At 34.8% G+C, this 23,458-nt stretch overlaps 2 protein-coding genes across 9 annotated transcripts in view; one reads left to right on the forward strand and one right to left on the reverse strand.

Annotated features, from left to right (window-relative positions):
• LOC131594766 (uncharacterized) overlaps positions 1-11,180 on the forward strand; it is a 38,589-nt gene extending 27,409 nt beyond the window's left edge. For 3 of the 8 annotated variants that reach the window (XM_058866971.1, XM_058866973.1, XM_058866974.1), the window contains exons 6-9: positions 4,899-10,184; positions 10,291-10,340; positions 10,446-10,518; positions 10,839-11,180. In XM_058866971.1, coding sequence (XP_058722954.1) covers positions 7,089-8,861 — 1,773 coding nt within the window. In that variant the 5' untranslated portion in view covers positions 4,899-7,088 and the 3' untranslated portion in view covers positions 8,862-10,184; positions 10,291-10,340; positions 10,446-10,518; positions 10,839-11,180. Of the gene's footprint in view, positions 1-521; positions 10,185-10,290; positions 10,341-10,445; positions 10,519-10,827 lie in introns of those variants that run through there. The other 5 variants (XM_058866975.1, XM_058866970.1, XM_058866969.1 and 2 more) reach the window with 5 other exon arrangements.
• A 2,697-nt stretch (positions 11,181-13,877) lies between these two features.
• Positions 13,878-15,912, reverse strand: LOC131599121 (polygalacturonase inhibitor 2-like). Its single transcript, XM_058871588.1, has 3 exons — positions 14,844-15,912; positions 14,251-14,312; positions 13,878-14,165 (listed from the first exon to the last, which is right to left on the reverse strand). Exon 1 carries the CDS (start codon positions 15,847-15,849, stop codon positions 14,845-14,847), a length of 1,005 nt encoding a protein of 334 aa, XP_058727571.1. The 5' UTR covers positions 15,850-15,912; the 3' UTR covers positions 13,878-14,165; positions 14,251-14,312; position 14,844.
• Positions 15,913-23,458: the final 7,546 nt, after the last annotated feature.

The raw sequence follows: 23,458 nt of genomic DNA on the forward strand, positions 1-23,458 counted from the left end.
TGTCATCATAACATAGATCCAACTCTTGCCAAAGGGTCAACAACTCATTGTAATAAGCAGTAACATTCTTGTCCCCTTGTTTCGCATGCCATAACTTTGATTTTAAACCAAAAATTTGGGAAGAGTTTTGAATACCAGAGTATGTTTCCTTAACAGCTTCCCATACATCCTTTGCAGAAGGCAAAAACATATAAGGCTTACCTATTCCAGTTTCCATAGAGCTTACCAACCACGCAATAATCAAGGAGTTTTCAGATTTCCATTGTTTGTAAAGAGGGTCTCCTACTGCCGGTTCAGCTACTGCTCCAGTTAGAAAACCCAACTTCCCTTTGCTATCCAATACCAAGCGAACTGTCTGGGCCCATTCATTATAGTTATTCCCATTCATCTTAGGAATATTGACCTTGAGGGAGTATGAGGAACCCTCTTGGTCATTGCCGCCTATATTGAAATAACTGCCATTGTTTGTGACACCCGATGTTTCGTCGCCGTTTCCGCCACCATTGCCATTTCCGCGGCCACCACCGTTACCGTGGCCGCCGCCATTTCCGCGGCCGCCGCCATCACCGCGGCCGCCGCCATCACCGCGGCCACCGCCATTATTGGATCCGGTGTAGGCAAAACCTAGAGCGGGCCAATTCGTGCCGTGATTCGCCATAGGGGATTAAACGGGTATGTCAATCGGAAGCTGTTGTGGAAGTTTTACAGTAAACCCTAACCCAGAGCTCTGATACCATATTGAAAGGAATGGTAAAAAAAGCTGTTATCTTTTATTCCTCAGCTCTAGGCTGGTATATATAATGGTAATACAATAATGATATTAATTCTTTCCTTAATGGAGAATAAAGGGAAATAATACAAATAGAAATAATATATTCCAACAAATGGATAGTCGGGCCTTCCATGCTCAACTTTGTCAACTGAATACGAACATCCCGAGAGATTCGTTGTACTTCAAAGTATGTCTCAGCACGAGTGATCCATGCCACCGGATCGTCGCCGGTAAACGCTGGCAGCTCCACCTTCTTTGCGAACAAACGAAACTCATCCAACAGTGAGGTAACCGTTTCACCGCTTGTTTGAGGTGATCCACGATTCGCTATCGCCCGTTGAATTTCCGCATCAAAGGAAAGTACGCAATTCCTCAATACTGGTTTCCACACGTCCCAAGCGTTCCTCAACTGCAGTAATTCTATCTGCCATTCTGGTTTGCATGAACACAGCAGGTCGGACCAATTGATAGAATAGAGGAAAGGTATAATAGAATGGAGAAAATTATTTTATTAATGAATATGAAAACTGAAAAGAAATCCAGAGCAAATGCTCCTCAGTCAGAGAAAACAATTCTCTCACTGCCCAACCCTAATATGCAAAACAAAATAATAATAATAAGATACCTAGCTACTGCCCCATACACCTATTTATATGGGAACTCTAAACTAACTCCTATTTATATGGGAAATCTAAACTTACTCCTATTTATATGAGAAATCTAAACTAACTCCTATTTATATGGGAATACTAATTAACTGGGCCTTTCTTATTCTTTCCCACATATACTCTCCATTGTTTAGGCCCCAAATTATATTTGTTAACTGACACATCCCCATCATCACTTGTGGGGTCCGATCCATTCCTATCACCCACATTCCGTCATCACACCTTTGTGGATGAAGATTCATATGCTCATCGGGTAGAGATGCGTCTATTCTGTTTCATGCAGGATATGTGCGCCACATTTAATATGTCTGGGAAGTATCTCACCCACGAGACTGATACATGGGCTGCTACACAGTGATACCGAAACCTACTAGCTTGTCTTTTTATGAAATGTCTTTGGTATGTACTGATAAAAGTGGCAACAACGGATGACGTGACGCACCCTAAATGGGTTATTTTCAAATACTAATACACAATTGTACCTCTAATCGTTGATAACTTTTGTTGTTTTGTTGTGGTAGATTACACGCTGTTGAAAAGAGCTACAAGCTCACCATGTCTGATTGAGACACCACATCAAGCTAAATACAGTGTAGACGTCGCTCATCTCTCCCGACCGGTGAGAATCAGAAAAAGCCAAGCACCATATATCTTTTGAGGGAATTCTGGTATTTTACATTATCCAGAACTTGCACTTGTTCTTCGTGATTCACTCTAGACTTGACACACACGCAGAGGCAAATTTTGTTGTTTATTTTAGCCCAGTGCCTTTTAGCCACCCCTGTTTATCATATATCCTTTGTATAACCCTTTGAGTTTTTCCATTTTTCTTTACCACATCATTTAACCATTAGCCCAAACACTTCCCTACCTTGTTCAGAGTAATGTGGGTCGTTCTTGAATCCGAGTTTCATTCTAAGTTTGGGGTTGCTTTTGGAATAGCAACCTTTAAGTTTGGGGAACTGCACACAGATAAGGTGAAACATAGTCAGCTTTAGATGAGCTGGTCTCCTGTGAATTTTCCAAGCAAGTTTCCCGGGTATGACGTGGTTTGTTGCAGTGGTCACACCAAAGGTTTGAAAAATTCTTCTGGTTAGTTGAACTTTTAAGGGCAGTAGCTTCTGCAGCAAGAGCATTGGTCTCGGGAGGAGGTGGAACAATTTTGATCTTTCCCATCATTACACTTCTCCTAGTTTCCTCTCTTCTGACTTCAGCAAAGACCTCACCCAATGAAGGTAAGGTTGCTCTCCCAATGATCCTGCCACGAACTTCATCTAGCTCCTCATTCAGACCTGCAAGAAATTGAAATGTTCTACCTTCTTCCACTGTCTGTTGATGGTGTTTGGCATCCTCTGCTGAGTTCCACTTGTAAGTGTTGAAGAGATCAAGGTCCTGCCAAACCCGCTTCAAAGAGTAGAAGTATTTTGTCACATTATTACCTCCCTGCCGAATTTCTCTGGCTTGCAAGGTGAGTTCATAAATCTGAGATTTATTTCCAAGGTCAGAATACATTTCTGTGACACTATCCCATAGATCTTTGGCTGTGGAACAGCACATGTAATTACTGCTAATGTCCTCCTCCATGGAGTTTACCAGCCAAATCATGACCATGGAGTTTTCAGAATCCCAAACAACATACCGTGGATCAGCAGTATCTGGCTTGGGTCGCTCACCATTGAGGTATCCGAGTTTTCCTCTGCCAGGAATATACAACTGGACAGATTGGTGCCACCGGAAGTAGTTCGACCCATTGAGTCGAAAGGTGGTGATTTGGACAGAATGAGATTCGCCGAAAATAACTCGCTGCAAGTCTTTGGGGGCGACAATCTCCTCTTTATTCTGATCATCGCTGGTGGTTGAGGAACTGTCAACCATGGCTGCAAATCAGAGGCGCAAAGATCGTTGCTCTGATCTCAAGTTGAAATATTTGATAATATTAAATCATAGCTGTACAAGAATTCCTCCTTTTTATAGAGGAATTACAGTAGGTGATTGACTATAGATTTGGAAGGAAATCCTAAATTAAAGAAAGAATAAATCATAATAAGAACCTACCTAAAATAAACTATATAGAAAAGGAACAAAATAATTATATACAGACAGAATTATTTTCTGCCAGTTAAGAGCTAAAATGCTGTAATTTACAGCCTGTCAACAATTATAAATAAAGCTTTATGCTGAGAGCAATGTATCTCAAGCACATTCATAACATTTTCTCCCTATTGTTTTACAATTTGTTTGGTGAATGTCTTGAAGATGTTATGCGAACTGGAAATCAGGGACATTTTCTCCCTATTGTTTTACAATTTGTTTGGTGAATGTCTTGAAGATGTTATGCGAACTGGAAATCAGGGACATTTTCTCCCTATTGTTTTACAATTTGTTTGGTGAATGTCTTGAAGATGTTATGCGAACTGGAAATCAGGGACGTTTGTGTGGATTCTCAAACTGTTTGGTTCAAATCTCCTTCTTAAGTCCTGGCAAGAGACCTGATTTCAAGCTCCGGATTACCATATTAGAAAAGAGAGAAAGTGAAGAAAAGTGAGATATAGAAGATTCCATTTTCTGTTATCCAGAAGATCTAATATCAAAAGTTAGTTACAATAATCAGTTATGAGTATTTATAACCAAGAGACTGTGCTGAATCAGAACAGTCAGTTACATTCTGTTACAAGCTTTTAGGCCTTGTTTGACTAAGCTATATTTGAATATATTAGCTATTTCTCAATTAAGTTAATGTTTTGTTTACCATTTTATGCAGAAAGAAGAGGCATTCTAGCTTTTATTTCAGATTACACGGAAGTTACTTTAATAGCTCCTGACCTTTAAATTTATTGGTTTTGTTGGTGCTCCAGTTTTTCTATCTTTTTTCCATGTATTCTGGCTGTTGAGGGACATTGTAACCGTGACAGTTAGCAAGTAACAACTATTTGGAAAGGCACATTTATCATAATAAAGATATATAGTATTAGTTTAAATACTCTTGCAACATTCTATAATAATAGTACCAAATGGGTGGTTGTTTCCCTTTTCCATTCCCAAAATAAACAAGTGAAGTAACTATGTATTGAGCTTCTCTGCTACTTTCAATACTTGTTACTAGTAGGGGTGGACAAAAACCGCCCACCCGACCCAACCCAGTGAAAACCGAAAAAAACGTTCCGTTTTGTCAAGTGTTGGGGGTAATACTTCTAAGCCAGAATTCATTCACTCACTTGGTGCACTCGCTCAACTTCTCTCAATGTATCGTTTCCACCACTCTTTGATCAAAGTTCTCTCACAGTTATTTTATTTAAAGAAGTTGTCGGCGGTTGAATATAACTTGTATTGGATGTTATTTTATATTAAAGAAGTTGTCGGCGGTTGAATATTTTATTTAATTATTTTGAAGGTCTTACCAATTTACTTATTTTGGTTTCTTGGTTGGCATATTGTCTTAACTTCATTACAATGATCAGGATGATGAAACAACCTTATCCGAGGAAGAAAAACTGGGTAGAGTTGATGCAATTGAACCAAAAGATGAGGTTAAGAGCTAATAAGCTTTATATATATATTGTTTTGTTATCCTCATGACCAAGCTTTTATTATATGTAGATTGCATTACTACAAAAAAAGAGTAACATGTCGGTTGAGTAACTACTTGTAAGGTATAAAAGGTAGGTGGTATTCATCTCTAGTTGTTGCTAATGGCTTAATTCATTGGTATTAAAACCATCATTTAATTTTAGTGCCAACTAGTATGATGATGACTATAGCTATGCTTGCACATCTTGCCTGTGAAAAGGGGATTTGGAGTCCACATCTAATTGTAGTGCCAACTAGTGTGATGCTTAACTGGGAGACTGAATTTCTGACATGGTGTCCTGCGTTTAAAATAATTTCTGAAATGGTGTCATGCGTTTAAAATTTTGACCTATTTTGGAAGCGCACAGGAGGGAAAGCATAAAGACAAGGATGGTTAAAACCAAATTCATTTCACGTATGCATAACAACATATAGATTAGTTATTTGTTAGGTACCAAATATGTGTGTGTAAGCCCAATTGGCTTAGGCCCATTTGGAGTAATCAAAAGTAGAAGATTAGAGGAGATAGTTAGTTACAGGAGAGAGAACGGGTAGAGTTGGTTATAAAGAGGGTGGAAAGTAAGAGTATAGGTATCGGGGAGAAATCATTTGTTTTAGTTATGGACAGAGAATATTGTTCTCTGTAGGAGCTTGGCTCTGGGGTAGATTGGGATTCTTCCCTTTCTGCATCTTATATTTCATCATTAATCAAATTCCGTTTATTTCCTAAAGTTTTACTGTTTTATTTCTTTAATTTCTGTTTCGGAATTTCGGGATCCTAACAATGGTCCGACCTACCGGATGCATCGAGGAAGAGCCAGTGACGTTGTCGGAGAAGGTACTTCCAATCTTTGATGGAACGGAAGACGCTTACTGGTGGCTGATCCAGTTGGATCGGTACTTTGAAGCCAACCGCTGGATTTCAGAAAAGATGAAAGTAGACTGGGTGACTCTGTTTGCATTGAGAGGAGAAGCTTCTTTATGGTGGTATTCTTGGAAGAAAAACCATCAAAGTGCAACATGGAAGGAATTTGAAATGGCCTTTATCAAGAATTTCATCCCAGATCTGTGGGATATGCTTGAAGTTGCAGAGGATGAGGAGAACCAGGGCGATGACCACATTCTAACTGAAAATAATGAGGAGTCAAAGAATAGTGGTGTTGAATCGGTGATAGAGGAAGACCAGATGTTAGTTGACAAGAGGAATGAAGAAGAGGAGATCTCAACTACTGATTGGTGCAAAGGAACCGACGTCAAAGGATTAACCCTTGAAACTAAGAAGATGCAAGAACCACTACGGTCAATGGCGATATTTCTCAATATGGATATCACAGGAAGCAAGGAAGTGAAAGAATTCAAAGGGTGTGTTGAATCAGGAAGGTTTGAGAAGATAAACGTATCAAGCACAATGGTGGAGAGAGTATGTGCACATAAATCATACTTGAGATCACCATTGAAGCCGACATACGCCGGACGATTTGTAACGGCACTACCGCGGCGAATCTTGCAACCCCCACCGATCAAAACAAGATCAAGCTGGACAATACCCTCTTTAGTGAGGAAACCACCAAAGCCGCCAGATGTTAAACACCATGTGAAGAGTCCACCACAACAAAAATTGTTGGAAGAGTTTCCAAGGGTAAACGGTAAGAAGCAACTGATGATGATGGGAGTCGAAGGGGAAAACAATCGTAAGTCTCGCAAAAAAGGGGTGAAGGTGAGTTACGACCGCTTAGATAATTATAGGTCTAAGTTTGACAATGACACCATCGATTCTTCATCTCTGAAGGATTCAATCATTTTTTCCTTTTCTCAAAAAGAATCACACCGAAAACTATACTGTGCAGCGAAGAAGATTCAAAGGGCATGGGGCTCCACCATGGTCGGAGAAATGCCTAAGACAGTCCCTCCACACTTGAAACAGTCAATTGCCGTCCACCGTATAGTTACGATGCCATCACTGCAGAACGACTTTAGTGAGGAAACCACCAAAGCCGCCAGATGTTAAACACCATGTGAAGAGTCCACCACAACAAAAATTGTTGGAAGAGTTTCCAAGGGTAAACGGTAAGAAGCAACTGATGATGATGGGAGTCGAAGGGGAAAACAATCGTAAGTCTCGCAAAAAAGGGGTGAAGGTGAGTTACGACCGCTTAGATAATTATAGGTCTAAGTTTGACAATGACACCATCGATTCTTCATCTCTGAAGGATTCAATCATTTTTTCCTTTTCTCAAAAAGAATCACACCGAAAACTATACTGTGCAGCGAAGAAGATTCAAAGGGCATGGGGCTCCACCATGGTCGGAGAAATGCCTAAGACAGTCCCTCCACACTTGAAACAGTCAATTGCCGTCCACCGTATAGTTACGATGCCATCACTGCAGAACGAGTTACGTTGGGTGCTTATGATGGAGAATCCGGGTCGAGTGAAAGAGGGTGATAGAAGGGCAAACTTGTCTTTAGGTAAGTTGGGTGAATTCTTTAATTTAATGGGTCTGACCCAAGTTGTTGATAGTTATGGGGTTCAAGAAAAATGGGTTTGTAGTATATGGGACCCAACCCCAGAAACACCACTTGAGAATTGGGAAAAAAATTGTGTTGACCAAATATGTTGTGTTTTCCCATTGCCCCTAACTAGAGCCTTTATAGAAGTATTGCATTTCAATACTATTGGGGAAAAATATCCTTCAGTTCCATACTCCACAAGAAATGGAAGAAATACTCTTTTAAGTGCCTTACAGATGGTTACATATGCTATTGCCAAGTGGGTATATAACCATGTCAAGGTACTAAGTGCTTTACAGATGTCTATCTATGCTACTGCCAAGTGGGTACATACCTTGGATGGTTCATGGAATTCTTTGCTCCCATCATTGCATGGTAAGTCCCAATTTCAATATAGAAAATTTGAGAAGGCAATGAAGCAATCCTCCACATATGTTTTGTTCACTCAATATCTCTCAATTTTTCGGGGGCTACTTGATACACTTAAAAGCTTTATTTCCTACTTCATGGATATGGAAGCAAATCATGTAACCTATGAAGAAAGTTTATTCCAATACACAAATTATCAGAGTGCACACCTACAACATGAGTCCATGATAAATGAGTATATGTGCTCTTCCCTCACTGCCATTTACTTGGTTAGAGCTGCAAATTTTGTTTTGTTGTTTGGAAACTCTATAACAAATGGTGTTGACATGATGCTGGAGAGTATAGGAGATGCAACCATAGTTAGGCTGGAAGCATCAACTAAGCTTGTTATTCAAGTGAATCGGGTTGTTGCGATGGATGAGGGTCTATTTCCTCAGCAAGTTGAAAAAAGTAGCAGGCTACGATGCAAATGTAGAGCGGGGGAAATTGTTTGGGTGGTTCAAAGGGTTGAAACCGGATCATCAACCTCTGAACAGTGGGACCCAGGTGGAAGGACCCTAATTTTCAACTATTGTACAAGGAGAGTTTTTAGAAGAACTACCATGGGTCAATTTTTATTTCAGTGGAAAAGAATGTTTTTTCATGATTGGGTCAATATCCCCACCGTTCAGATCAATCATATGTGTTTTCTTAAACCCACCATTGGAGAATGTGTTTATGGGGCAGCACCAGGTTTTAAAATCTGGGAGTTTGAATGGCAGCAACAGTTCGTTGCAACTTTTATTGTGTTGCTCAAGTATAGGATCTATGGAAAATGTTCAGGCCCAAACCACACAAGAATTCAATATTATGAGTACACAAATGTCTCAGCACCAACAAGGGAGGAAGCCTCTAGTGGAACAGCAGAGTTTATCAAGCAACCAAAATCTCTGTTCAATACTGCAGGTTATAACAAGGCAGCAGCTACTGGAAAGTGAATTCTTTTTTCTCTGCCTTGAGGACAAGGCACATTTTAAGGGGGTGGTATTGTTAGGTACCAAATATGTGTGTGTAAGCCCAATTGGCTTAGGCCCATTTGGAGTAATCAAAAGTAGAAGATTAGAGGAGATAGTTAGTTACAGGAGAGAGAACGGGTAGAGTTGGTTATAAAGAGGGTGGAAAGTAAGAGTATAGGTATCGGGGAGAAATCATTTGTTTTAGTTATGGACAGAGAATATTGTTCTCTGTAGGAGCTTGGCTCTGGGGTAGATTGGGATTCTTCCCTTTCTGCATCTTATATTTCATCATTAATCAAATTCCGTTTATTTCCTAAAGTTTTACTGTTTATTTCTTTAATTTCTGTTTCGGAATTTCGGGATCCTAACATTATTCACGTATGCATAATAACATATAGATTAGTTATTTTGGAAGCGCAAAAAGTGAAAATACTTGATCTTAGATGAAGCTCACCTCATTAAAAACTGGAAATCACAAAGGTGGCAGACACTGTTGAATTTCAATTCAAACCGACGAATTCTGTTGACTGGTACGAGTACACCGCTACAGAATGATCTCATGGAACTGTGGTCTCTCATGCATTTCTTGATGCCCTTGTTTTCCAGTCACACCAAGAGTTTAAGGACTGGTTTAGTAATCCTATATTAGGAATGGTAGAGGGAGAGGAAAAAGTTAATAAGGAGGTTGTTGATCGCCTGCATAATTTCCTTCGTTCATTCTTACCCCGTCGATTAAAGAGAGATGTAGAAAAGCAACTTCACGTGAAAATTGAGCATCTGACACGGATATTTGTACGACACGTATCTTACACGTTTTTACAGTGTCCAACGAAAAAAATAATTTAATTACAGCGGACAAAAGTGAGACAACTGTGTTTCTGAACCCATCTTACAAGCAGCGATGCTCTGATATTCTTTCACGACTATTGTCACCAATCAGGCCCGCAATTGTCCATCGTCAAGTATATTTCCCAGATAGGCGATTTGTCCAATTCGACTGTGGAAAATTACAGGAGCTAGCAATTTTACTGAGGAGATTAAATCCGAAGGTCACCGAGCTCTGATATTCACTCAGATGACTAAGATGCTTGACATATTAGAAGCGTTCATTAATTTGTATGATTTTACTTACATGTGCTTAGATGATTTGTATGATTTTACTTACATGTGCTTAGATGGAGAGGCAAAACTTAATGCAGCGCTTTAACACAAACCCCAAATTTTTTCTTTTCATCAGTGATGATTATTGTTGTTTACAGTGATTAAAGGCTTTGAACTAATTCTCACACTCTACAGGTGATTAAGGTTTGTGTTTTTTTGTTTATTGTTGTTGTTGTTTCTCTGATTTCTCAGTTCTGTCACTCTCTCAGTTCTCTAACTCGTAGTGTATGAATATTGTTGTTGTTTACAGTTGATTAAAGGTTTTGGACCAATTGTGTATATGGATCAAGGGTGATTAAGGTTATGATTTTGACTGTCAGTTTGTTTTGTTTTTAACTACTTTTGAACAATTTTTTCTTTAGTTAATTGTGTTTTCTCTGTGGATTTTTACCTCTTTTGATTTAGGTTTTCAACAAGGTTGTTACCTATTCTTAACAAGGTTTTCAACAAGGTCAAATTGGAATGGATCAAGGCAACTGTAAGTTGAAAACTACTTGCTGCTGTGCTGTTTGATATTAATTTGAAAATGAAAGTTGTTTGAAGATTCTGCAATACTGGTTAAATGGTCACTAGTTGCTTTAGTCAAGTGCTTAATACCTAGTATGTTCCTGCTAGTTTTTGCTAATTATGTTTTGAAGTAAACATATTGTTTGAAGCTAAAATCTGTTCCGGCATATATTTTGATAAAGTAGACATAGTGATAGTAATTAACTTTACAGTAAATTGCAATTTTTTTCTCTTTTGATAGATGCATAGTAATTAACTTGGCAGCTTGACATGTTGACAGTATCTTTACAGTAAAAACAGTTTATTTGGGAAAGTTGAGCAGCAGTCCACATCTCCCCACAACGTTAAGTCCACATCTCCCACAATGTCATGGAGATTCATTGGATTCATACTTAATGCTAGACAACCTGACTCACATTTGCACCTTCAGCCTCCATTTCAATGGTAGGAAAAGAGTTCAGCCACTTATTTAAAGAATCCTTTTATATCTTTTGTACTTTCGTCAGTGCAAAGAAATTGAACTATACTTTATTATGAGCCCCACACAAATGAATATGACAACTTTCATTTCAAATTAGTTTCTTGTTTAGGGTGAGGCAAGTGAAAGAGAAAACCAATTTTTCTTTATCTCTTTATCACTATCTAAGTAAAATCTTGTAGATGCTTATCTCTATCATAAGTTGTATCCACTACCTTATGTTTTCTTAGATGCTATATATTCCCAAAAGAAATAGACACTATCATGAAAGTATAGGTGTCAAGGACATACATAAATCACCACATATTTCCAAACTTGTCTCAAAACTTTTCTTTGCGTGATTAATTAAAAAATTATTCTTTAAGCAAGTGTACGGTTACAAACCCCATTTTACATGTGCTGTCTCACTTGACTATAACATAGGATGCTAAGCAAAGTTTTTGTAATCAACAAATATGAACATAATAATGAATTTGAGAAACCTTTAAATTGTGGTTGCTGATTCAATTATGAAGACTTCTCCAAAAATAATATCACAATTATGATACAGTTGTTTATCCTGCAAAATTAAATAAAAATAATACTACAGACAAATTGACCATGCAACACTGAAACTTAATCTAATTGAAAAGATTATTCTTCAGGCAGACTATAATATTTAAATATAACAATGAAAAAAAAGATTATTCTTCAGGCGAATTATAATATATAAATATAATAATAAAAAATATTCGTATCGAATCTCTAATAGTATGTTAAATAGTATTATATGTGTAGATGAAACTTATGTTAAACAAAATAAAAATGATAATTAAGAGCAAGGAACTTAAGCTCACATGGAGAATCAAAATCTTATATCTAAGATCTTTTTGATATTCTTTTCAACTTTCAATAGCATAATATTATAAAATATCAAAATTCCTTCTCTTCACTTTTCTTGTTCAAAGTTTTCCTCTTAATTGATAACATCATCATGATTTGTAGAAAGACTGTAAGTACTAGAAAATTATGAAAAATAAAATTGTGGCAATGAGTGGTTAACCCATGAAAAGCATGGCATTATGTTGGTAGTTCCTCTTAAGTGCGCCTAACATATAAACTTTTTTCTTAAAAGGATAAACCTACTACCACTTTGATAAATTTCAGTAATAAAAAAAAAAAAAGTGTTCATATCATATGAAATTGAAGGTTTGGAAAATTCATTAACATGAAATAGTGTGCTTCATTGAAAATGTAATATTTTCTAAAAGAGTAATTAAGATTAAACTAAAAAAACGAGTTCATTTTTTATAATTATTCTTGCATGGTGATCCATATGAGGTTTTCCACATCAAATAAAAATCTTTTGTAAATTGAGTAAATTATTAGGGAGAAAGGAAAACCTATGTGTTAGACACAATTTTAAAACAATACTATAGTCCATATTAAAATACTATAGACATAATTAAAAAACCTATGTGTTAGACACAATGATTAAAGGGAGAAAGGAGTATATATGAAGGGTGACTTAATATTTTAACATTGACCAAATTCATATAATCCATATAATCATTGCTCTTGATATGTCATTGTTCTCTTGATTACGACACAATAAATAATTTCTATCAATGTTTACCCATCATAATATTTTCAAATTCACACCGTAAAGTTTTAATATTTATCCAAAATTCTGATTCCATTACATAAACATAGTTTATTAATAGATTAATAAATTGTTTTAATTAATTAATTATTAACTACTAATTTTAATAGATTATTAATAGGTTATTAATTAAATTTTCATTATTTTAACATTTTTTATAAATTATAATAATTAAATATAAATTAAAAAAACTTTTTTTTTATGTTATTATACTTTAAGTCTACCATTTGTACTAAAGATGTTTACTCCTATTCAACATTTTCAAAAAAATTGATTATTTTGACATAAGAAGACGACCATATAATACATAAATTTTGCATAAAAAATAAAACTGCATTTATTAAAAAGAAATCTAAACTAAGTAAAAATGAAAATGAAACAACACAATTTTAAAACCGTATTATATAATTTTCTTTTAGAAAAACTAAAAGTACAATATTAAAATATTGCAGAAAGAAAAATATATTTAAATTAAATTCAATATTCTAAATTAATTCTGTATACGTAGATTTCTAAATTAAGCTTTTCTTAAAAAATTATTTTTATTGATATTCTGTCTTTTTTCAATTTTTATTTAATTTTGGATACCAATTATTTCCTAAATTTACAATGAAAAATATAAAAGAAAAAAATTATATTTGTGCAAAATAGGAAAGAAAAGATAGTACTCATAATTATAGGACAATAATGCGATTTCATTTTCATACTTATGCATGCATTGGTATTCCTTTTGTCTTTGTTGACAAAGTTAGAGGAGTCTATGACTATGTCAGTTTTAAGGTACAAGAAGGACATACGAAAAAGTGTATGGTCCTAATCAAAAGCAAACTCTTGATTAATGCTTTTCAGAGTACTATATGTCTTTCACAAAGAAAGAAGGAAAAGGACATGTCTCATGCAATTCACCCAGTCAAAATCAGTATTGCAGTTGGACCCATTAAAAAACTAGTTTTCTTTATTCTTTATTTTCACTTTCTGACCTTACTTTTATGGCTTAATGATCAAACATATATGTACAATATTATTTCATTAAATTTTGAATATGTCATATACAGTTAAATTTCAGTTTTGTTCCACATACTACATGTATATTTATGTTTTTATATAGTATAATAATATTATAAAGTTACCTACAATAGTTCCATCTTACAAATTTTATTCATTTGTTCTGAATATCTACCACAGCCAGGTTACTATACCATTAAAATGATTTATTGAAGACGTATTGAAGAGCAAAATAAATCAACAAGTCACCAGTATGGTATGTACAAAATAGTCTGTCAATATATTGAGTAGCCTGAGGCATAACTTAAAGAAAGGTTTAGACATGATCTTTAAATTGCACATTCTTGGGAAAACCTTCAATTTGTTACATTGGAACTACATTTCAGATGAAAACAATGTTATATTTGATAACCCAAATTATACAGATTCTGGCCTATTTTCACTTGTGAAGGATACTCTTCCTTGACATTTTTGGTTTCTTCAGAATATGGCTCTGCAATGCAAATAACAAATTATTTAAGTTGGAAATACAAGAAAATACATTAACAAATTTCAAATTATTGACAGTAAATTGCTACCTTCTATTTCTCCAGTGCATCATAATCAGTTCTTGCGTAGTTTTATTGGCCGACATATTTACCTGAAAACAATATATCAAAATCAGGGTACTCAAGCTATTGCATTTGCTACAATCTTTCTACTAACATCAACAACAATACTCAGAGCATACTCCGACTAGATGTGATAAGTTATTTAGATCAATGACTGCATAATGTTCCATGGATCAGGTAGTAGGTGTTCTCACATGTTTGCTTCAATATAACAATGTTGAATGTTTAATCAAATGACCATCAATGAACAATAATCTTATCATTCTTTAAGATTATAAATTCTGGTTTTTTAGTTTACATACACGAATATCCAGCTATGACAGTAAGAGCAATAGCAAACCAAGGCAAAAACAACTAAATTTGAATAAGCATACACTATAACAATAAAACCTGATGAGCTTATGGATTTCATTCTAGTGAATAGTTCAATAACTCCCTTACAAATTATGTAATCAATGAGAAAACATTGGAAAGAAAAATTCATGATAACTTCAAACATTAACAAGTCAGAAAAACAATAATGATCACACCAGAGACAAAAAACTACCGAAGCTTCCCACCTCAAGCTCTACATGCTGTTAAAGGAGAACCACAGAGGCACTTGTTATGAGCATAACAGGACTCATTGAAACTCTGCAGCTTCCCACCTTGTGGAATTTGTCCACACAGATTATTGTTACTAACATTCAAGGCAGTAAGCTTGAGTTTCGTCAGTCCTGCCGGCAGCTTACCATAGACCCTGTTGTTCCTCAAATCAACCGATTGCAAATTCGTCCCCAGTCCTAGTTTCTCAAAATCAAAGGTAAGAAAATTATCACCCAAAAATATTACTTCAGTGCTTTTCTTCGATCCGAAAAGCATTGAAGCATCGCCCTCCAAGGAGTTCTGACCCAAGTTGACATACTTGACTTTGAGTTTTTGGAGAGACGGTGGGATTTTTCCAGAGAGGCGGTTATTTGAAAGAGAGAGCATTTGGAGAGATTTGGAAAAGAAGCCGTAGGAGTTTGGAATTGTTCCGGTGAGTTGGTTGTAGTCCAGGGAGAGAAAGAAGAGGTTGGGGAGAGAGGAGAGTGAGGGCGGGAGAGGACCGGTAAGTTTGTTTTGTTCAAAAACAATGGTAGAGAGTGTTTGGATTTTCCAGAGAGTGTGGGGTATTTCACCCGAGACGCCGGTTTTGAAGATTTGGAGAGACGTGAGGTTGGTGAGGTTGGTGATGGAGGGAGGGATTGCGCCAATGAGGTTAGGTGTGGAGGCAAGAATGATGGAGGAGAGGGAAGTGAGGTTAAAAATGGAGGGTGGAATATAAAGTGGTTTATAGAGGTCGAGTTGGTTGAGGAGAAGGTCGGTGACACGGTGAGTGTGGTTGTCGCAAGCGGCGACACCCACCCATTTACCGCAGCAGTCTGTGGTTGGATCCCAGGACGAGAGTTTGGCCGGGTGGCCAAGTTCTTTTTTAATCTGCAGTAGAGTAGCTTTATCTTGCGGGTTGCACATTTCAGAAACTGTTGTTGTGAATTGCAGAATGCTTATGATGACAATGAGAAGCATGATGAGGAAATTTTCCATTGCGGTTGTTGTTTGTTACTGCTGATGCTATGTTGTTGTTTGTTATTGCTGATGCTATGTTGTTGTTTGTTATGTATTTATAGAGGAATAGACATGTCTTTGGAATAGGGCCACGTCCACCACCAAGTTGGAGTTACTTCCACTCATTCTCATCAATAAACTCGTAAGAGACCCGTGCTGCCCCACGGGTAATCGATTATTTTATGTAATATATTTTGAATAATATGAATAATATGCGTAAATGCAAAAAAAATATGTATGATCCATGATAATGGGGATACAGAACACAACAACATTAATATTATTAAGATAATGACCCGTGAGATAAATTAAGATAATGATCGAATAAAAATAAGAAAAATTAAAAATAAGCTATTATTAAGATAATAAATTATTATGAAGATGATGATAAATTAAAATAAGGATTTTGTCTCTTAAATTAAGATAATGATTGATTAAATTAAAATATATATTATAGTGATAGTGTCCCGTAAAATAGATAAATTATTAATTTTATTAAAATTTAAATGCTAGTTGAAAAATCGCATTAATATATGTGTGTTTAGTATTTATTCTATATTTGTGTTTTGAATTTGAATTAAATTATGTTATTTTTGTGAGGTGGGGAAATCATAAAAAAGGAGGGTGGAGATTAGAAATACCAGCCAGGTAACACAGTTTGAAATTATAAAACCATTAGACGTGTTCAGTATACACTATACAATATTAATTATACAATGAAAACAATTAGTACAAAGAAATTTATATTTTAGACATGTTAAAATAAATCTGACACTTTTATATCCAATTTTGTCAGCTCCATACTTAAAATCAATTTTGGCTATGCTCTCATTTTTAGTGTCAATGGCAGAATATTTTGTAATAGAAACCCTATTTCACAAATATATGTCCAAATAAAATAGAAACAAAAACATTAATTTAACAAAAGATGCTCAATATTATAAATTTGTTGAATGCCATACATGTAGCTGAGAGAGAACGGATGGAGAGAGAAGGAAAAAGTTTATAAGGAGAAAGACAAACAAATGAAAAAGGTGTTTGGGACAAGTTGTTAGAATGGACCAATAAGGAAGATACAATTGACATAGGTGAATATTGAATTTGTTAATTACATGATTAACCTTTTGCAAGTGAGGAAAAAAAAAGAAGTGAAAAGGGCACAACAGTAAGTTTGGGCAATTTCCTAGTAATGGGTAGATAGTTGATATTATAAATTTGTTGAATGCCATACATGTAGCTGAGAGAGAACGGATGGAGAGAGAAGGAAAAAGTTTATAAGGAGAAAGAGAAACAAATGAAAAAGGTGTTTGGGACAAGTTGTTAGAATGGACCAATAAGAAAGATACAATTGACATAGGTGAATATTGAATTTGTTAATTACATGATTAACCTTTTGCAAGTGAGGAAAAAAAAAAGTGAAAAGGGCACAACAGTAAGTTTGGGCAATTTCCTAGTAATGGGTAGATAGTTGATTGATAGTTGATAGTTGATTACTTTTACTCTCTCATCACCTTAATTTAATCTAACTTTACTCTTGTCATTAAAAAAATCCAACTTAATTAATCTAACCTTACTCTTGTGATTAAAAATTCCAATTTAATTGTTATGATTAGTAGATAATGTAAAATATTTTTAGTGTATATCAACTAAATTCAATATAGAATCAATTCAATTAAGTTGTTAAATTAAAGTATTAATGAATTAAGTTTAATAATTAATAAAATAAATTAAATTTGTATTCTATTAGAAATAAATATTGAAATAATTAGCTTTTTGTATAGAAAAAATAATTAATTGTTTAATTAAATTTAAATCAACATTATTGATTTTATAATATTTTTAATTTTTTTTTAATTTTCTCTCTTTAAATTTCTCTTGTTATTTTCTCTATTCACAATTTCTCTTTCAAACCAGACACACTAAACCAGACACACTCTAAAAGAAGAGAAGTGCCTCTTTATGGACAATTCAAAGTCATTAAACATAGTATTATTTGAATGAGTTTTAAAAAATGATAGGTAGGGCACTAACATTAATCCAATTTCATGAATCAATTATCACTTTTTGGATTTACTTTTCCACCTTAAAATCACTACAAAAAATACTGCAATTTGTCAGGGGTTAAACCCCTCACTAAAGGCAAAAACCCTCACAAATGCACAATTTGCGAGGGGACAGCTACCCTAGCAAAACAGGGGGTCGCAAATCCATTACCGATGGGCTATCCACTTTGCTAAATTGCCTGGGGCTACCCCCCTCGCTAAATGAAAAGTCAAAATTCTACTCTGCAATCTACAGAAATAGGCACCAGCTAGCAGTCTGCAAAGGGACAGAGTGCGTCAGATATTTTGCTTAGGGATTAGCCCCTCGCAAAATGCAACATATATTTTGTTTGCTTGGGGATTAGCCCCTCGCAAATTGTTTTTACTTTGAAAAAAATATATAATTTTCAAAATCGTACATAATAATTAAAATATATATATATATATATATATATATAATTATAATATAATTTAAATTAATAATTCAAATTAAAACAAAATTATTATAATACATATAATAATTAATATTTAAGCAAATATATTAAAAATTAAACTCCATACAAAATTACAATAGTATTTAAAAATAAGTTCAAAATAGTTAACACAAATTGTTCCATACAAATTAAAATAAACTTAAATATGTAAATTTAATTATTCCCCCCATCTTGTTCCTCCTCTTCTTCATCAGCTCCTCCATATCCACTAGTTCCTCCAAATCCACCACCACCCATATTTTGTGAAGCAAATTATTGATCAAACCTTTGTGACCGCTCATTTGCAATTCGCATTGCTTCTTGATACTCTTGTGTCTGCCTCCTCATTTCTTCCTGAAATTCTCTCCTCATTTCTTCCCGTAATTCTCTTTCTCTTCTTAGCATTTCCTCCTGCATCTCTAATTGTTTTCTCTTCATCTCTTCAATTTCCAAATTTCTTGCTGCTACTTGTTGTGTTGCCTCAGTATTTGCCAAGTTTCTCACAGTTTCAAGCATTTCGGCGGTTAATATAGGTGGAGTGGATGATCCTTCTCCATCAGCATATCTCATTTTGAAATCTCTACTACGCCGCTTGATATTTTTGGAATACCCTCTAGTACAATGCATTCTCCCATTTTTCTTCTTTCCATCTGAAACCTTATACCAAGTCTGAAAACCAATACTAGGGTCAACAGGATACCCCGGTGGTGGTTCGGGTATTTTAGGATGCTCTGACAACTTTATGGCAAGTTCTTTATCAAAATTCTCCTATAAAAAAATTAAATCATATCATGATTCAAATAAACTATGTACATATAAAAGAAATAAAACTATGTACATATAAAAGAAATAAATAAAATATCTTTGATATAAAAATAACTTACTTGAGTGATTTTTACGCGCTCGTCAATAAACTCTCCATTTCTCTTGAGATGAGTCTCCATGTGGAGTTCATTAAGAAGTGGAGTTCTGCCTAATTCTTCACGCTAAATAAGTAAAAAAAATTAATTATACATAATGCAACATTTAAATAATAGTTTAATAAAAAATTAATAAATTTATGTACCATCCTTCGCGCAACTTCAGCCACACTAATACTTCCCGCTGCGTAGTTGCAGCCACCAACTTCAAATGCTCTATTTTTCTTTGCCTGCTCAGATATTTCCTTAAACTTATCAGAATTCCAATGATCAATAAGCTTTGGGAATATATCTTCTCCTATCCAACGTGGACGTGTCCCTTTTGCTTCCCATTTAAGTCTAACATTCCTCATGGTATCAGAAAATCGAGCAGCACATTTTGAGTGAAAGTTTTCTTTAATCGCGGCCTCATCTCTAACATGTAACACCCCTTACTAACCCCGCGGCAATTTAAAAAAATCATTCAGAGTACATGAAATAAGGGTGCCATAATTCATAATAAAATAAACATCATTCAGTCATGTCATGCATTCACTGAGGTAATCATCATTAATTAAAAATGTTTCATGTTAACACAGCGGAAATTAAATCAAACGGACTAAGTTTAACACCTTTAAAACATATCCTTCTACACATCAAAACATAACTAGAGTCATAAAACATAAACTCTAAACATCGCGTCCCCAGTGCTACAACTATCTGAGCATGACACCTGACGCTAACTAAATAACTGACTCATGAGCTAATCTTCACCGAGTCGAACAGCCGTTATCCTCAATCTGAAAATGACAACATGTAAGGGTGAGTCTCATCATAATTAACAAATGTTATAAGGTTATAAAGCAATAACACATCACAGTTGCATCGTCCACCCAATTGTTTCATAAACAGACATTCAAACAAGATTCACCATCACAACAAACAACCAACACATCATCAATATTTACAACACTAGAATACATCCAACCATGTTATAAAGATATGCATATGTATGAACTGACACTATGCATGTGGTACCAACATCATCAAATTGGAATAAGCCATGACCGATCCATCATCATCAAGATACGGCCCTGCCACCACAGATTCCACACAATGGGAATCATGCCCTTCACTGATCCAACACATCATCATGGATACAGCCTCATCAATGAATATGAATGAATGCAACATACATTAACATACTTATACCATCATCATCATCAATATCAACATCATCATCATCAAGTATGTTCATATTGTCGACCTCGGTTTTTTACCGTACCTCTCGCGGAGAGATACGCGAACTGACTCTTTTTTTTTTTTTTTTCTGCTTTTGTGTTTTTGAAAATCAGAGAGTCGCCACCGACTTTTATTTTATCCAATTAAGGAAAGGTTTAAAAAGAAATAGGAAAAGACCTTTAAGAAGTTCTGGGTAAGGGGGTAGGTTATACAAAGGGAAGGTGTTAGCACCCTTTGTATCCATGGTTATCCATGGGCTCTTTAATTTGCTTAGCTCACTTGTTTTCAATTACTTTTCTATTGCCTTGAAATGCTCGTATGTGGTTTCAAATACCTTTGTAAATTGACTTTGTAATGATCCTTGTGCGGATGTATACAAAGTGTTTTTATCTTTCAAAAGATGTTTTGAAAAAAAAGAACGTTAACTTCGTAATGATCCTCGTTTGGATATATACAAAGTATTGTCTTTTTTGAAAGTTTTATTTTGAAAAACAATGATATATGAGAGACTTGTTTGTTTTGATTTGAGCAAGCAAATTAGGAGGTCTACCCTAAGTTATAAGGTCTTTTTCCTATTTCCTTTAGAAAATTCTCCTTTTATCGGATATAAACAAAAGTTCGATTTCGCATTTGAATTTGATTTTGATTTTTGAAAAGAGTGAGAGAGGGATTACCCTAAGAGGTGCAGGTGTGATTGTGTTTTGATTCAGATATTTTATCTTTGAAGTTAGTGATCTAACGATTCAATTTTTATCTTTGGCATACACGCAGTTTTATATGTGCTAGAATTTAAATGCGGAAATGTAAAATGTGGAAAGTAAATCTACGCTATTACATCGATTTGCAGGAAATGTAAACTACGCTATTTACATGAATTTGACAACCTATACATTTATCTAGGAATTTAAGTTGCAAGAAAATAAAAGAAATATTTTTGGATTTTTGATGGTTGATTTTAATTAGAATTAATGCATGATTAATTTAATTAAAATGAGAAAAAGATGGAAATAAAATTTAAACATAAAAAAAAAAGCTTAAAATATGTTCAAAATGCTTGTTAATTAATTTGAAAACAAAACTAATTTTTTTGTTTTTTTTGAAATAGATTTTGAAATTATTAAGTTAAATAAACATATAATTATACAAATAATTACACAAATAATTAAAACTTAAAGAGAAAATTATTCTAAATATGTACAAAATTAGCCTATAATATATAACTATATTTAATATAAAGAACAAATTTTTTTATGATTTTTTGATTGGTTGAAATAATTAAAAAGCAAGTATATAAATATATACTAATTAATTATGCAAAATATTTAAATTATGGAGAAAAATAAAATATTTTTATATCAGAAAATAAAATATTATTTTAGAAGCCTAAAATTTTTTTTATTATATTTTTTGGATTTTTAGAACTATTTAAATTAATTTTGCAAAGAAATTAAAATAAAAATAGAAAATAGAAAATAAAAATAATCAGGTGTGATATGCTGGTGAGTCCATGGTATGGAATGCTTGTCCGGTGCGTTGGATGTGCTGAGATCATGATCTAATGGCTTAGATTGTGAGGGAACATGATATGATAGTGGGGGACATGCGCTGAATCCAAGGAGAATTCAAACTTCTGACTGGGACCCACAAGTGCACGCGTGGATGGGAAGACCATTTGACTGGCTAATGGTAAGCAGCCACGTGAGCGGAGGGAAGAGTCAGCTTTGACTGACGAACCACGCTTGGACGCGTGGTCGTCTTCAAACTCCGTCTCCTTCATTTTTTTAACATAAATAGCGGCGGTTTTAAACCCCCTCTATTTTTACGATAAAAACGCCATTTTTGGTAGCTTCACAAACCTGCAAGAACAAACGTTATGAAGAACAACAAGTGACCCAGATCCCCTAATTAGGATGCTCTGAGTCCAAATATGGTATTAGTTTCACTGTTTGAGTGCTGTAGCCATGGATTCGATGAAGTTGAAGTTTGAACACGCATGAGCACTTGTTAATGGCATAGAGCAATTCCCACGTGGAAGCTAACATGTTAGAGCCCAAATCTACCCTATGGGACCTCATGAACTCACTAGAATGATTAGATTACATTGATATTGATTAAATGTATGAAAACGAAAATTAATTAAGCATGAAAGTGAAGAGTATTAAGCACGTGTTATAACCCTTATAGGACCATATTATAAGCTCATTCTTACTCTATGCCACTTAAGAAGATGATTGAAAGTGTTTGTTTGTATTGATAATGGTTGGAATATAGAAATTGAAAATTACAAAGCTTTGATATTTTTTTGAGAATTTTGGTGAGTTTCTTTGCTATGCCTTGGCTATTTTCGTGTGTGTCTATTTTGTGGAGTATGCTGCTTCATTTATAAGCCAAGAGGTGCTTAAAATCTAAGCTAGAAGCATTGATGAGCTTTGTTGAAACTTTGATTTTTAAATATTAAAAATCTTTGAAACTTTGACCAAAGCTTGCTCTCTTTTGCTTCTCTTGCTTTGTACTTCCTTTGCTGCAGAAAATTGATTGATTCCTTGATGAGTCATGCTTAGAAACTAAGCTATGCATTATCCTTCCATTTTCCTTTTTTAATTTAATCTTAAATGTGATAAAATTAAACCAAAAAAGGAAAAAATGTTATGGGATTTGTCTTGGTCGTGGGAGGCCCTTTACATCATGGTAAACATGTTTGGATCATGGAAATTGGGTCTCATTTGGAAAAAAAACATTTTTGATCAATGTTGATTTCATGCATTTTCCCAAAATTTAGCCAACTTCAACAAGGTGTAAATCCCTCAATTTTTGTCATATGAAGGAGTTCTTGCACTTTTTGGAAACCTCAAAGAGTCCTCTAACCAATGTCTTTGGTCTCATATCAAAATGATTTTCCATGCTCCTTGTGTGTCCTTTTGAAAAAAGTGAC

This window comes from Vicia villosa, linkage group LG4 (assembly GCF_029867415.1).
Source record: "Vicia villosa cultivar HV-30 ecotype Madison, WI linkage group LG4, Vvil1.0, whole genome shotgun sequence".
Taxonomy (NCBI): Eukaryota; Viridiplantae; Streptophyta; class Magnoliopsida; order Fabales; family Fabaceae; genus Vicia; species Vicia villosa.

Excerpts from the sequence above, each read along its gene's own strand:
- LOC131599121 (XM_058871588.1), bottom strand. The coding sequence starts at position 15,849 with ATGGAAAATTTCCTCATCATGCTTCTCATTGTCATCATAAGCATTCTG.